The 12,593-nt window shown below is 50.9% G+C and overlaps 3 protein-coding genes across 3 annotated transcripts in view; 2 read left to right on the top strand and 1 right to left on the bottom strand.

The window, feature by feature from the left end:
• Positions 1-6,261, top strand: part of MAPK8IP3 (mitogen-activated protein kinase 8 interacting protein 3) — a 58,668-nt gene extending 52,407 nt beyond the window's left edge. Inside the window, exons 29-31 of the mRNA XM_035339825.1 lie at positions 2,219-2,398; positions 2,673-2,816; positions 3,364-6,261. Coding sequence (XP_035195716.1) covers positions 2,219-2,398; positions 2,673-2,816; positions 3,364-3,485 — 446 coding nt within the window. The 3' untranslated portion in view covers positions 3,486-6,261. The remainder of the gene's footprint in view (positions 1-2,218; positions 2,399-2,672; positions 2,817-3,363) is intronic.
• Positions 6,262-8,841: 2,580 nt separating this feature from the next.
• Positions 8,842-10,945, bottom strand: MRPS34 (mitochondrial ribosomal protein S34). Its single transcript, XM_035339889.1, has 3 exons — positions 10,587-10,945; positions 10,434-10,476; positions 8,842-9,558 (listed from the first exon to the last, which is right to left on the bottom strand). Exons 1-3 carry the CDS (start codon positions 10,902-10,904, stop codon positions 9,284-9,286), a joined length of 636 nt encoding a protein of 211 aa, XP_035195780.1. The 5' UTR covers positions 10,905-10,945; the 3' UTR covers positions 8,842-9,283.
• GLYR1 (glyoxylate reductase 1 homolog) overlaps positions 10,903-12,593 on the top strand; it is a 34,155-nt gene continuing 32,464 nt past the window's right edge. Inside the window, exons 1-2 of the mRNA XM_035339824.1 lie at positions 10,903-11,086; positions 11,900-11,996. Of these exons, the coding sequence (XP_035195715.1) occupies positions 10,903-11,086; positions 11,900-11,996 (281 nt within the window). The remainder of the gene's footprint in view (positions 11,087-11,899; positions 11,997-12,593) is intronic.

Raw genomic sequence — 12,593 nt, 5'->3', positions numbered from 1 at the left:
TTCTCTGTTCCTTGGTGAGTGGAAACGTTCGCATGCTGAGAGCTCAGACCTGGAAGATGCAGGCCTCTGAGCTGCCTTTGAAATCCTTGGAAGCTGTGGGTGGTGAACATCTATCTGTATGATGTTCATTGCTTGAGCTAATCTTCTGCTTCAAGGCAAACTCAAGGACTAAGGAAGGCTCATACTGTACTGCTGTGATGTTCACTGGGCTGAGAGGCCTTCAGCCAGGCACCGAGGCTGCTTCCAGCAGCCTGTGTGCTCAGAGCTTGGCATGAGCAAAGGACTTGACTGGGAAATCATGAAAGTATTAGAATGAGTCCAGAGAGCCACAAAGATGATCAGAGGGCTGGAGCACCTCTCCTATGAAGACAGGCTGTGGGAGTTAGGGTTGTTCAGCCTGCAGAAGAGAAGGCCTCAGGGAGACCTTATAGTGGCCTGCCAGTGCCTAAAGCGGGCTACAGGAAAGCTGGGGAGGGACTCTGTCAGGGATTGTAATGATAGCACAATGAGTAATGTCTTTAAACTAAAAGAGGGTAGGTTTAGATCAGATAAAAGGAAGAAATTCTGTACTCATAGGGTGGTGAGGCACTGGAACAGGTTTCCCAGAGAAGCTGTGGATGCCCCATCCCTGTGCAAGGCCAGGCTGGATGGGGCTTTGGGCAACCAGGTCTGGTGGGAGGTGTCCCTGCCCATGGCACAGGGGTTGGAACCAGATGATCTTTACGGTCCCTTCCAACCTAAACCATTCTGTGAATTTATGATAAACAAAAACTTCACCAATTCCCAGAATAGCAATAATTCTCCAGGTGTACGTTAAGAGGCCTTAACGTGTCATGTTTACAGTGGAAATCCTCACATACACAGCCAAGTACCAAAGCCAAAGGCTGATCCTAGGACACGAAATGATTTCTGAAGGCTGGACAGGATTGCTGCTAGAGAAGAGAAGAGTTCCTTCACTGGAACACCCCAGAGGCCTTCTTTAGCATCCCCGTCGCTCTTGTCCACAGCCTCCAGGCGTGTGTACCTCATTAGTAGCCAAATACTAGAAAAATGTAGTTTGTTATGATGAGTGGATTTACCAACGTAACAGAGGGGGACTGTATAGTCATGTGTGGTCTTCTCCATCACAGCCCTCTCGTAGTTCTAGGGCCAGTTCTATGCAATACGTTTATCGATGATCTGGATGCAGGCCTGGAGTGATTCCTCAGCAAGTTTGCTGAGGATACTAAACTGGGAGGTGCTGTTGACTCCCTGGGGGATGAGAGGCCTTGCAGAACGATCTGGACAGGTAGGAATATTGGGCATTCAGCAACAGCATGAAGTTCACAAAGGAAAATGCTGGGTGCTGTGGCTGGGACAGAGTAATGCCAGACACAGGAACAGACTGGGAGACGAAGGGTTGCAGAGCAGCCCAGCAGAAAGGGATCTGGGGGTGCTGGTGACAGCAGGCTCCACGTGAGCCAGCAGCATGCCCTGGCAGCCAAGAGAGCAAAGCACATTGTGCATGAAACACAGCATAGCCAGCTGGTCAAAAAAAGGTGATTCTCATGATACATTTAGTGTTGTTGTAACCCCACCTTGAGTATTGTGTGCAGTTCTGGGTGGGCTCCATGATATAAAAAGGGTGTTAAGGTCCTAGAGAGTGTCCAGAGGAGGAGAACAAAGCTGGTAAAAGGGCTGGAAGGCCTGCCTCCCCTATGAGGAGAGGCTGAGGACACCTGAGTTGTCTAGCCTGCAGAAAAGGAGGCCAGGAGGTGACATCCTTCCTCTCTGCAACTTCCTGAGGAGGGGAAGTGCAAAGTGAGGTGCTGGTCTCTGTTCCCTGTAACTGAGGACAGAACATGCAGGAACGGTGCAAAGCCGTGCCAGGGGAGGTTCACATTGGACATTAGGAAAAATTTCTTTACTGTAAGGGTGGTAAAACACTGGAACAGGCTTCCAAGTGAGGTTCCATGGCTGTCAGTACTCAAGAGGCATTGGGATAATGCCCTCATTAATATGGTTTAACTTTTGGTTAGCCCTGAAGTGGTCAGGCAGTTGGACTTGATGATCTTTGAAAGTCCCTTCCACCTGAACTCTTCTATTCTATAAGAGCTTTAAAGAGACTTGAACTTTTAAAGGTTTTCCTTCATGGCTCATGAGTTTTTTCTTTCATTGAACCCCTTCTGTAAATGGGACCAAAACTGTCATTAACAATGCTCCTTCTCCCTGTCCCCAGCCAACAAGACCTCACCCACTTCTGGAGAGGGCAGCCGCTCTGGTGGGGTCATCCACGTGTATGGCGATGACAACAGCGACAAATCTGCCAGCAGTTTTATTCCCTACTGCTCCATGGCTCAGGCACAACTCTGCTTCCACGGCCACCGTGATGCTGTCAAGTTTTTTGTCTCTGTGCCTGGTAAGGATGAGCACAGCCCTTCCTCATGGGGACCTTGTGCTGCTGTCCATTCTGTGGCAGGAGCTTGAGCTGATCTGCAGCAAAAGCTTATCTGTGCCATTTCTTAGCACAAACAGTGCCACACAGATGTCACTGTGGCTCAGACATTGGTAGTTTAAACTGCAATGTCTTCCAGAGTTCAGCAGCAGAAGGAATTGTGTTCAGTTGTGTTTGTGTGTGTTAATTATGTGAGGGTTGAGCAGAGGCACTGATGTGGCACTCTGTCCTGACCCAGGCAATGTCCTCGCAACCTTGAATGGGAGTGTGTTGGACAGCCCTTCAGAGAACCCCAGCACAGCAGCCACAGAGACCGAGGGGCAGAAGCTGAAGAACGTCCTAGTGCTGAGTGGAGGAGAAGGGTACATCGATTTCCGGATCGGTGAGTGCCTGCAGTGGGAGGCATCTGGAATGGGAAGGGGTGTGCGGGGCTACGATCACAGAGAGAAAGATCACTGCTGTGGGGAGAGACATCTGGAAAGCAAGGCTGTTTTTCTCCTACCTCCTGCTGTGGGAGCAGATAGTAAGCACAAGGCTGCCAGACCCTGCCCCTGCCTGAGCCAGTAGTGCCATGCAGTCAGCATGAATGAAAAAAGTAAAACCATCTGTGCCACTGGCTCCAAACATTGCTGCCTCACTGTGGTCACCTATGCTGGTCTGGGGCGCTGTCATAAACTCTGGCTTCCCCAAACAGAAGGGCAGTTTACCCTACTGCTAGAGATAGTTTGTTCCATTCATATAGGCCTGCTTCAGAAAAACACCATGTTGTTATAAATGTTCTGCAGGCATGCAGGAAGGTCTGTGCTCATGCTGTCTGTCATCAGACTGCAGAGACTGTAGCAGGGATATTCACCTCTTCTGAAGAATTCCAGGGCAGCACAACTTGGGATTTTCTGTCCTCCCTTTCTTACTCTGCTTTCTCTCTTCAGGGGATGGAGAAGATGATGAGACAGAAGAGAATGCAGGAGATGCCACCCAGGTGAAACCAGTACTTTCTAAGGCAGAAAGGAGCCACATTATTGTGTGGCAGGTATCATATATCCCTGAGTGAGAATTTCTCCTTTCCTACCAACGTAAGTGTCCCTCCTCCCACCTGAATGCCAAGATGTACATACAGAACGTCTGCATTATACCTACTGCTGGAAACCGACCCCAGACAACTGCAGCGGCTCCTGCCTCGGACTGTCACCCCCTTCTAACCTCTGAACTTGCAGCTTTCATCTTGGGCCTGTGCGCTTTCTGCGTGGTTGGGTTATTGTTCTGCTCCGGAGCTGGCGTCTACAAGGAGAGAAATGGCAGCACATTGATAAAGTGAAGCTTGGAGCCAGAGCTGTGCAAAGACTTTGCCTGGGGCTGGGGAGATGGATTGGTGGTGGCTGTGGTTGTCCAGCAGGTTGCCTTGCTCCCACCTGCATGAGAAGTAGTATGTCACCCTGGTGTCCCCCGCCAAAGCAGTGGTGGTAAATCACAACTCCTACAACACTAGAAGAAATCCTTTCTAGTTCACCAGTGGACTTTTCACCTTATCCACTATGCACAGAGTACACTTAAGCACAGAATAATATCCCCCAGACTGACAGCTGCCAGGCCCAAGGAGCCTTCAATAGAAAGGAGCACTTCTGCTGGTTGGTTGGAGAAGGTGGCAGTGCTGTTACTGTGGGGAACACATCCTCCATACGAGCAGATGGAAGTCTCCCTCCTCTTCTGCTGCTGTTGTCTTAGCAGTACTGTGCTGGGTGACTGTATGTATCCAGAGAGAATTGTGTGGTAGCCCCTGATGGGCGGCAGGTGTTTGATTGTGGAGGCCACGGGGCCTTTGGAAGCTATGGTAACAAAGAGGTACTGAAACCTTGTTATTTGAGAGCAGAAAAGGCAGCAATACTTCTAACTCCCTTTTCCGGAAATGCCAGGCAAAAAAAGAACTCTTGAGCTCATTCTTTTTATGAGCCTGAAAGGTTTGGGTTAAATTTATCTCTACATAGCATTTGTTGGCTTTTAAACTACAGGTGAGGGCAGATAATGTTGGTGTACTGTGGATTCTGCGTTAACATGGTGAGATTACCTTGACTCGTAAGGATGTGTCCCAGCCTAGGAACTGCTGGCATCCTGCTGGAAGGGGGTGGCTGTTTTCACACGGTGGCTGTCAGGTTAGGGAAGTGTGTAGATGCCGTCAAGGTGTCCAGGCTCTCACCTGAGGTCACATGGAAAAGGGAATTGAGGCCAGATCTCCCAGCATCTAACATCACAAGCGCTGACTGACTTTGTTATTAAGTAGCTTGAAAAGCTGTACATTTCTGACTCCTTAAAAGAATGACAACCCCCGAGAGAAATTTTGACTGCCCTCCTTGTGTAAGCTGTGCTGTGGGATTCTAAGTGCGTGTCCTGCTTATCGGAGAAGCAGCAAAAATCAGGGTCAGGGAGAGCAGTTTGAAGCTTCGTATTCAGAGCATGGCAGCTCCAGATGTGGAGGCAATGGTTTGTCCTTCCTTTCTGACGGTGGAGACTGACCTGTCTCCACAAGGGCATGTTTTTAGTGATGAATTGAGAAGATCCTGGTGGTCATCTTGTTTTTCCTGGGCTGTGCAGCATTCTCGGTCTCACAGGGATGTTCACCTCCATCTCTGGAGAATGTGTCCCAACTGTGTCCTGCGCTTGTTGCCATGACCCAGGCTGCTCCCAAGGCTTGTGGTCTACAGCTACGTGTGCTGCAGGGACATAGTATTCACTGGGGAAGCTCTAACATGAAACGTCTGTCCTGATTCAGCAGCACTGAAATGCTTTTTGAATCCATAGTTCAGAAAAGGCAGGGGCACACAGTACCTCTCCGCAAGGAACCAAGAGGACACATGCCGAGGACAGAGACCTCAGCTACTGAAGTACAGGGCCGCCGCAGTGCCTGCACTGCCTGTGAGCATTGCTGGTGATGCATGGACGTGCACCGCTCCTCACAGAGGTAGGAAACCAGCTGGCCAATGTCCTCCAGCCAGCAACACACTGGAATCTCTAGCTTGCCTTTGGCTAAGGGATTCTTGGAACAGCCACCCGCATCAGAATGGGAAGGTTTCACCAGGAACATCTCACTGGGGTACTGCTGACTGTCCCAGACTTCTTGTTCACTTTCCCCAAATGTTTTCTGCCAGGACAAGTTCTTCGGGTCACAGCGCAGAACGCATTAAAGTTAACAAGATAGACGTTTAGATAGCAGATTCCACAGACATCTAACAGTTAATTAGGGCCCAGAAAATTTCATAATTTGGCCTAATTTAAGGTAAAAACAAGGCATAGTAAGTCCAGTTGGTTAGCTCTGTTGAACCTCCAACATGAAAATAGAGAATTGCAATGTTCTTACCTCTTACTGTTTGTTCTGTATTTGGTTTTAGCAGTAAAAGTGACTCGGTCTTCTGTCACCCACTGATCCCTGGCAACATAAGGAAACAGGTCTTGAGTCTCCAGCAACAGGTTCCTTTCCAGCTGGATGCATGTCTTCCTCCAAGAGAAGCACATGTGTAAGAGGTAGTTACAGCTAAGTAGAACCGTCTTCTGCTGTCAGCTTCTGTCAGTATTTGGTGGCTGCTGGGCAGCAAGGTGAGAACTGACTGGCTTCACCACACTTCCCTGTCGTATCTCCACTGTGATGTATGTAAAGTATCTTGTATGTTACAAAAGGATTTTAAGAAGTGTCTTAAGGCCTGTAAACTCCGCTGTTTGGTCAGAAGATGGCATTCTGTAAAGAGACCGCTGTATGAATACGTTCCCATGCTTTTTCCCCTATGCTATCAAACAAGAAACCATATCTGTTCTGTATGTAATAAATGTGTTAACATCAAGTGCCCCTATGTCTTGTTCCTGTAAAGGCACTGGGATTTCTACTCAGCCTTTTAATAACATCATGATATTTAAATGGTGGGAATGGCAGTTCCAGTGCTCCCCCATCTAGCAATTTATTAGCAAGAAATGAGATCTTTATTACTCACTGTACTTGACCAGGAGGTGCTGATCCTGCAAGCCGCACGCCCTTGAGGCAAGTGCAATGTGTAGCTTCTCCCAGTGTCAGAAATAAAAGGTAGAAAAGGACTGTTCAGCTGCTGGCTATCTACAGCAGCCCATGTGGAGTCCCCTTCAGATGAGATACTAGGGTTAACATGGCAAGTCTCAGCTTTCAGTACACGGTGGTAGTTCACCAAGTGCAGTAGGAATCGGTGACATTCAACGCTTCAGAAAGTAAGTTTATCACACTTGTCTGCTCCTCTTAGTCCCAGCAGCATTTATACAAGTTTGTATTTATTTTTTAGAGTTGAATTCATTCAAAGGATATACGTAGCAGTAATAGATAAGAAGTGACAGAAAAGTAGTGAAAATTATTGTGAGTAGGATTATGAATACTGCCAATTACCACTTGGCAGTCTGTAGGGTGAACTGCATTAAGCAGGATCCTTGCTGCTGGCTTCCCAAACAATTAGATGCTGAATTATGTCTGATTCCTCATTAACTGCCTGTGCACCCTTAGGGCATGCGTGTAAAATTGTAAACAGTAGTACGTTGTAGTATCAGTGACATACAAATAGCTTGGTGCAGTAGCTTGAGAACAGAGCATTTGGCTCTGCCTTGTAACGAGTCACTCGTCGCGTAACTAACTGCTCTGCCCACGGTGGCCTATTTAGGCCTCCAACCTGCAATCCCTATGAAGACCAGTGGAAGAGTCCCAAGCTTTACAGGACCCAAGTGTATCTGTAGCGTGTTGGAAGCAGTAAACAAGCTCTTGGAAAAGGCCCTGAGGGCAGGAGCCCTGGCTGACGGGCGGTCAGGGTGCTGCGTGCTTTAAGCAGGTAGGTGAGGCAGCTCCTCTGTCCCCTGTACTGCACATCCCAGGATTTCCCTGCTCTGCCCTGCCGTGGCTCCAGCCCAGCCTGCAGCTGGAAATGATGTTTGAGTTTATTCTTTCTTCCCCCATGGAGTAGCAGCTGTTCCCTAGAGAGAGCAAGAGAGGGAGGGCCTGTTTTTAAGCATAAGCTTGTTCCCTTGGTTTTACTCCATGACATGTCTCCATGCTGTTGTCCCCATCCTGGAGCACTGTCAAGGCTGAGCATAACTTTTGGAAGCAGTCAGTGGCAGGAAAAGCTGCAGGGGCAGCAGGCAGAGGGACCCCGGGGCAAAAGCACCAAAGACACCTGTTAATCCCAGAGAACCTGAGGACCCCCTGCAACCATCCCAGCTGAAAGGTCTGCCCTCCCAAAGGCAGAGCAGCCCCAGCAGGAGTCATGCTGGAGGCCTTTAACCTCAGGAGCCAGCTCTGCCTTGAGCACAGTGCCCAGGGGAGCCTCCTCCATAGGTGAGCTGTGCTGCATTCACTGTATCCAAATGCATTCATGGTTAAGGAGGCTACAGAAAAACAAAACAAAAAACCTCTATTCCATCCACAGCAAGCTGCAGCTGGAGGTCTCACAGTCTGTAACAGTATTTGTGCATTTATCAACACTGGATTTTCTGCCACTGGATGCTCCCCTTGCTTCTAAAGCCAGGGAACCAGCATTAGTGGGTACCCTTCACAGCTCCTGCCATGGGCTTTCACAGCAGAGGAATGAGAGCTCAGTTCTTCCCAGCTTTTGTGCCTTGCCATAGGACCAGCTTTTAACCCTCCTCCCATGGCAGCTTAAACTTTTCAGGAGCCTTTGGAGAGGAACCCCATACAAGTGCAGGTGGCTGATGCTGACCCATTTGCTCCTGGCTGTTGACATCCCCCTTCTGGCAGCTGTGGACACATTACTCTGTGCCATCCCAGCCTTCCATACGCACTGGAAGGGGCACAGAGTCCAGTTTTTACTTGCTTTCAGTAAATTCCTTGGTGATTTTAGTATGCTGCTGCAAATAGAACAGCAACTCTCAAGTATTTACTGCAGCAAAGTTCCGAATAGCTACTAGTGCAGGAGGCTAGGTTACTAACCTGAACTGTGATACCTGCCCCACACCCAGAACAGAACACTCCCCAGCACCCTAACAGCTCCTGACACTGCAGCAGAAGCCACAACCTCTGTGAGAAAAAGTGAAATTCTAAGCACTGCACTGAAGAGTTGCATTTTTGCAACTTTTACCACAACTGGAATACGTGATAATTTGTTATTGGCTTCAATTAGTAACAGCTAATCCTGGATACCTTGTACCTCCAGAACTGATTCTCCCATCTCAGGACAGTCATCTCTGGGAATAAAGCTCAGTATCCAAAGTCAAGTTGTGTTTCTCCGATTTTGTTCATTGCAATCCAAGTTAAGCAACTCAGATACTCTGCACTGGGTAAAAGGTGTCTGATGCCCTGCCTGTATTTGGTAAACTAAAGTTCTGCATTTGCACCTCAACTACTCATGACGACCTCCAGCCATTGGAAAAAAAAATATCAAGTTTTCTAAGAAATGTACCGTGGAAATAAGAAATTGTTTATTTAATCTGAGAGATACGTTTACACACAGCTCTGGGAAACAAGGTGACACTTTAGTTATTTTTCTGTGATTTACAAAGGTACTTAAACTACCTGAAAAATGTTCTTTAAAAAAAAAATCCTTTTTCAGGCTATAAGGAAACTGTACTCCAAAGAATTGTAGCTGGGTGACAGGAGCTACATATTCAGAGAATATACAGGGAACCAAGAAGGTTCCTCTGCTGACTGAGACCAAAGTTATGGAAAAAAAATCTGTTTCTGCACCTTTCCTTTTAGATGAGGTTACCATACAGTCCTGTGGAGAAAAATAGGAAACCTGAATCCACCATACCACAGTGGGCAAGTGGGTCTCCGTTACGGTGATGTGCTGTTCACACACAGCAAAAGCATGGGGGAAACTCAGGTGACAGAACAAGACTTTACACTGATGTCCCTGTAGATTTTTTCTTTGCTACCTGAAGTTGAGAGGCCACGGCCTTCAGATCAATCAGTGGCTCCTCTGTGATTTCTCTTCCCTCTTTCTGCCACTGAGCAAGGATCATGGCTCGGAGCAGAGGCGGGTATGGAAGGTACCGAATGGTCTCCTCTGGCACTGGGGTGCATTTCTTGAAGGTCTCCTCCTCATGCTTGGGCACCATACGCCAGTCATGGTACATGACTTTATCGATCTCCTTCATTACTTTTTCGGTTTTGCCTGAGAAAAGATGACAAACACCAGTGGTCAGTGCTCTCAACAACAGACTCCTTCCAGGAAACACAGCAAGTGTCAACTTTTCCTGTATCACAGATGCTACAAGAGGCAAGAAGAGTAAAGGGAATTTTTGAAAGATCACATAGTACGTTCAGCCTATACTATGGGATCCCACTTCTGACCTTGGAAATCAGAACAGGAACAGACTGAAGGGGTATCAGGCAAGTTGTTCTGTGCTGACCAGAAGTCATGACTTGTAATATAAAAATCACTTTGCCTCTCTCTGTTCTATTTACCATGGGTAAGAATGAGAGCAATTTATCTCCACTGATGAAGGTTCCCTGGGAAGTTTAACATTAAAAATAACTATCAACTTTAAAAGCCTAAATGAAGCTTGATGAGAAGCATTTCAGAAACTCCAGTAAGTTACATTTCTAAAGCAGCTTTAAAAATAAGGAAATTCACTCATAAAACTCTACGTATTGTTTTAAAATCCTGGTAATGTAAGTTTACTTGCCAACACTCCTGTTTCACTGATGATTTTACCTGGAATGTCCTCATGTGTTCATTCCGTGTCTCACTTTTGAAGTCTGAAAGCAGTCTGGCACCTCATCTAGTACTCTGCTAGTGCAGTGTCTTTCCCCATGGCCAAGGTGCAGTGGTTTTCCCATAATATTCCTTAGAATGGCAATGTGAGGGCTACATTTGAAACTAAAAAAATGTGAACTTTTCTCTTGCTAATAAATTTGAGGAAAAAAAAAAAAAAAACAAAAAAAAAAAACTGTGGTTTTCCTGCAGCTCCCCCCCACACGCTTCGTTCTCTGGTGCTGCTTATGGACGCTTTCCCCAAACGCTGCAGGGAAACGAGGCGCTCTTACCTCTGAAGGTCAGGTATCCCCAGGCTTTGCCGTGGTCCATGTTCTGCAAAGAAAGCGAGAAGGCGCTCAGAGAGGCCTCGGCAGCGGATGGCGGGCCGGGCCCGGCGGCTGCCGCTCGGAGCCCCGCGGCCGCAGCCGGGCCGGCGCCGTTACCTCGGCCGTGTAGTCCGCCCGGACCTTGGCGATGACCCAGTAGCAGGGCTCGTCGTGCGCCCAGAGCCAGGACTTGCGGGTGACCGTGCGGCCCACGCCGAAGCGCGGCAGGCGGCAGAGCAGCGCCAACAGGCGGCTCTCGCTGCGCGCGTCCCGCCAGGCCAGCGCCGGCAGGCGCTTCTGCGTCAGGGGCCGCCGCACGCTCTCGTAGTCCAGGGCGAAGCGCTGCGAGTCCCGCGGCCGCTCCTTCAGCGCCCGGTACTCGCGGATCTTCTTGGCCATGGCGGCGATGGGCCGGTGCAGCTTCTTACGGGCCATGGCGCCGCCCGCCCCGAGCCGAACCCCCTCGGCCGCGGCCCGCCGCTTCCTGCCGGCCCGGAAGCCGCCGCGGCGGAACGCTCGGGCCGCGCCCTCAGCGGGCGGAGCTCCGGGAGGCGCCCGCCTGGGCCCCGCCGCCGCCGAGCGGCCGCCCCGGGCCTGTGCGGCAGGCGAAGGGCCCAGTGAGGGCGGGCGACACCCTCCCCCCCCCCGCGGAGCTCGCCTTCTCCGCAGAGCCCCGGGCCTCCCGGCCGCCGTCCTGCCCGGAGGGAGTCCGGGCCTAGGGAGTCCCGGCAGCAGGCTGCGTGCGCCCAGCACGGTTCCTGTCGGCCAAAGCCCCCGGCAGGGATGGGGCACGGACGCGGCAGTGCTGGGTGCCACACACGGGAACGGGAAAGTCACACCCGCCCAAGGGCCCTGCAAGTTCTCGCTCGCTGTTCGTCGTGGGCAGTAGTCAGGGCTGAAACCCGAGCTTTCAAAGCCTGGCAGTGCCCGTACATTTCAATGTACCAGAGTCCCTTTCAATCAGCACGTCATGTTTGTCAGAATGGGTTTGGGTAATCACTTAATTAGGTTTTAGCAAGATGAAGCCAAGTTGTAACCCTGAGACCAGACCAAGTCCCCCACAGCAACTGCTCCGACAGCAGCGACTGTAACAGGGCCAGGAACCACCGCCAGCATCAGGGGAGGCAGAACAGTGCCTAGGTCCGGCCACATTAGCCCGTGGACTGTGGCTATGGACTGGCAAATTAAACCTGACAGAGGTGTGTCCTTTTGGTTTTGTTTTCTTTTTTAAAAAAAACCATGTCTTACATTGAAGGAAATGCATCCATGCTGGTAATTCTGTAGAGTCCTTTAATGAAGGCGTTCAGACATACAGACACCAGTTTTTGTCAGCAAGCAGACAAGAGATGTGCACAGGAAAGAGACGTGTGTGGAGGTTACAAAATAGAACTCCATTTCAAATGATGTTAACGTCCTTAAAATACGCACAGGCCAGTCGGCCACGCAGGGCACCGGGGATACAAGTGCAGCGCACAGGTATCTTCTGGCACACTTCGGTCTGGACATCCTGACAGCGAGTTCTCTCGGGTAGCGGTGACACGCTTTGTTCTCTCTTGAGGCGAGCTCTCACGCTGAAGGAAGCCCCTTCGCGCTGGCAGCACCACGGGGACCTTTACTGACGACGCTCAGGTAGCAGCATCCCTCACCAGCAACGGGGAGTTCCGGGACGGGCGCTGGCACGGCGCAGACAAGGCTCGCGGTGCCCACACCCGGCGGCCCGGCAGAACAGCTGTGACCCGGCAGCGACAGCCACTTACCCCGCCGTGCTCAGCACGAAGCTTTCCTGCTTGGCCGCACCTTCCGCGCCACCGGCAGGCAGGGCGAACCTGTGCGAGGCCTCCGGGGCACGGAGACCTCCCTTTTCTCCCGCGGGGGCACCAGCAGGGGCTCAGGCCCGGGCTCAGCCCGGTTGGCACGGCGCACCCCGAGGCCGGCGGAACCACCCGCCGCCGGGGGGCCGCTGCGGGGGTGCTCGGGGGGCGCCCGCGGTCCCCGCCCCGCCCCGCCCCGCCCCGCGCCCAGTCGGCGCCGTAGCCCCAGCCCCGCCTCGGAGGAGCGGCCCGGCCCCTCCCCCCGCGGCCCGGCCCCGTGACAGCGGCCGCCCAATCACCGCCGCCGCGGCCC

This window comes from Oxyura jamaicensis, chromosome 14 (assembly GCF_011077185.1).
Source record: "Oxyura jamaicensis isolate SHBP4307 breed ruddy duck chromosome 14, BPBGC_Ojam_1.0, whole genome shotgun sequence".
NCBI classification, from domain to species: domain Eukaryota; kingdom Metazoa; phylum Chordata; class Aves; order Anseriformes; family Anatidae; genus Oxyura; species Oxyura jamaicensis.
The sequence above is the reverse complement of the archived record's forward strand: the minus strand, read 5'-3'. Positions and strand labels throughout refer to the sequence as shown.